Genomic DNA, 3267 nt, shown 5'->3' on the forward strand with positions numbered 1-3267 from the left:
CACAAACACACACACGAACACACACACATACACACACACTCACTCACAAACACATACACACACACACACACACACACACACACACACACACACACACACACACACACACACATATATATATATATCCAATAGCTCTTGAAGAAAAACAAAACTAAAACTAATAAACACATATAACTACTAAGTCCAGGTTTTGCGTGGTATTTATTTGCAACAGCTCCATTTTCCAATTTGTTTGAAAGCGTCTTCGTAAGATGCTGTTCATTGCAGATACAATAATATTCTAATTTCCATTTGATATTCAATATAAGTCCATTCCACCAATCTTGATGCACCTCAATATACGAGCGAACATATATAATAATATATAAAATAACATGTATGTATGTATGTGTGTGTGTGTGTGTGTGTGTGTGTGTTTGTATGTGTGTGTGTGTGTGTGTGTGTGTGTGTGTGTGTGTGTGTGTGTGTGTGTTTCATGTTGACTGGCTCATGTAACTAAATACGATGATTTCATTCTCTAGTCACTGGACTAACAGTTTTATTGACCTTCTCTAAGCATCGGATGTCTCCTTAACTCATTACCGTGACGTGATAGGTCATCACAAGGACGGACTGAGTGGGGTTTATTTCGTTGGCAAATCTTGCTTCACTTCCCTGTCCCTTCACTTCCCTGTCCATAGGACACCACAATTTCTAAACACTCATCCAGGTGACTGACATATTATAGGAATTGTAGCCAATGTCCTTGCCGCATTGCACCGTAAAGCTTAGCTCGTCGACGTTCACAAGAGAAACATCAAATTGAGCATTTCTATATATAGTTCCGAATTCTGCCCCAGTCACCCCCAAAGTGACCACTGGAGGTTTCTCATAAGGGTTCTGAAACAGCTGCGTCAGGTTATAGTTGTTGCTGTAGTAGTCGGAGTGATCGTACTGGCACTCAAGAGTCCCGGCTTCTACGTGTTGTAAGGCTGAGAAGTTTGTCAAACTCGACTTCATTTCGGCTACCTCGTTTGCCAGCCGTTGCACCATGATGATTGTGAAGTCCAGCTGATTTATCTGTGTTGGTACAAAGAAATAATTTTGTTTGTAAAAAACTAATTTAAGTATCTATCTATCTATCTATCTATCTATCTATCTATCTATCTATCTATCTATCTATTTGTATGTCTGTCTGTCTGTCTGTCTGTCTGTCTGTCTGTCTATCTGTCTGTCTGTCTGTCTCTCTCTCTCTGTCTCTCTCTCTCTCTCTCTCTCTCTCTCTCTCTCTCTCTCACTCTCTCTTCATATCCATGCACAAAGACAGATACACAGTCGCACACACTAAACCACACATATGCGATTACATAAAATGTATACTATTACTATTATGTTTCCTTCCTACACATACACACACAGACACACAGACACACACACACACACACACACACACACACACACACACACACACGCACACATGCACACACACGCACACACACATACACATGCATACATACATACATACATACATACATACATACATACATACATACATACATACATACATACATACATACATACATACATACATACATACATACATACATACACACACACACATACACACACACACACACACACACACACACACACACACACACATACATACATACATACATACACACATACACACACACACATACATACATACATACATACATACATACATACATACACATACATACATACATACATACATACATACATACATACATACATACATACATACATATCAAACTGTTCCCATCTCCTTCATTGAAAGGGACCACCAGTTATAAGTTGTGGCAAAGTATAGGAAAGTAGGAAGTTCAGACAATAATAGTCTGGCCTTGGCTGAGTTAAACCTGGGCTTTTAGGTGGATTTCGTTTCTTAGAAATGGTTCATAGGCGTACAAATTATATAGAGAACATTCCGTTACATGGAAAAGTGGGTTTTTAGGTGGAACGGGTTCATACGCGGAGTGTTCTCGGGCAAAATCCACTATATGTGTATAGTAAAAAATTTCAACATGCTGCTTTTACAATTGAAGTATGAAAAAGAAATCACACTGAATACATCATTGTAAAATTTCACATTTCTACCATACTTTAACTCTATCACAGAAGTTGAAATACTTGGTGAAAATAACGTTATCTTATGAGATTCAAGAAATATACGTAACTGAACTAACAGGAAGGACAACAGCTCTGTTGTTAGATATGATGTTACTTGAGTTGAGCTCTATATTAACCGAATAACAGAATTTAGCCTATACTTCTCAGATACTAAGTTACAGCCCTGACATGCACAGCGAATTCTGTTCGTTAGGCCGATAAAATGTACAGAGTAACACTAGAAATGATTTAACAAAGCTGTTCCCTCTTTCACGCTTCGACGCAATGCACAACAGCGTATCATCAATCGACGAGACACGTTTAAAAAGAAACAGTCAGTCGTTCTCTCCTTTTTTTACCTGCACTTGTAATGCTCATTAGAAGAGTCCTCTTCTTGCCTATAGATATTTCTTGACAAATCGAACGTGCGAACATGCATTACCATAAATAAATTATTATGTCAACGCATGCAAGCGTACGTAAGCACCCACTCTGTCTTCTTCTCTTCATTATCCTATCCTTTGTCAGCAAAACTCTTTGGTGGTGGTCAGAAATGAGCTGTGTCTCTTCGCAATTGTTCTCAGAATTTATGTTGCTGTTGGTATGGGTTTTGTATAGCTAGAAACTATGAATTTCTTTCTTGCGACCTGTAAGGAGAACGGACTAACGACCCAAGTAAGGATGCAACATAATATGTGATTTTTGTTGAGTGTTGTGGTTTTAATTTTAAAGTTTACTAGCAGTGTAACTGTAATGTTGTGCATGCTCACCACGTCATCATCAGCTGGTTTGGTGACGTTGATTTTCAACGAGTTTGAAAACGTGACGAAATGGCCGCCATCGCCGATGGCATTTACTTCACACTTGTAGTCACCGGCCTGGCCTTGGGTCGGGTACTTCCAGGTCAGCTCTATGTACCTGCCAGGACATACAAGGTCAGGAGCAGCAAACATGAGAACGGTGTTTTGGTATAGATGGAAAAACAAGGACCTCGATTAGCATGTGAAGATTATACTTTTGTATTTCTGTCTTTCCGTCTTTCTCCTGAAATGTTGATTTTCACACAGTTTGGAATGCCTCTAAAAAACAGTGTCCAAATAGTGTTGATGTGTTTATGTGGGGGGGGGGGGGGGG

General features: G+C 39.2%; 1 protein-coding gene across 1 annotated transcript in view; it reads right to left on the reverse strand.

The window, feature by feature from the left end:
• Nucleotides 1-429: 429 nt before the first annotated feature.
• Nucleotides 430-3267, reverse strand: part of LOC101855237 — a 10783-nt gene continuing 7945 nt past the window's right edge. The window contains exons 3-4 of the mRNA XM_005092810.3: nt 2904-3051; nt 430-1059 (exon numbers count right to left, since the gene is read on the reverse strand). Of these exons, the coding sequence (XP_005092867.1) occupies nt 694-1059; nt 2904-3051 (514 nt within the window). The 3' untranslated portion in view covers nt 430-693. The remainder of the gene's footprint in view (nt 1060-2903; nt 3052-3267) is intronic.

The sequence above is a fragment of the Aplysia californica genome, unplaced genomic scaffold (assembly GCF_000002075.1).
Source record: "Aplysia californica isolate F4 #8 unplaced genomic scaffold, AplCal3.0 scaffold00053, whole genome shotgun sequence".
Lineage (NCBI taxonomy): Eukaryota > Metazoa > Mollusca > Gastropoda > Aplysiida > Aplysiidae > Aplysia > Aplysia californica.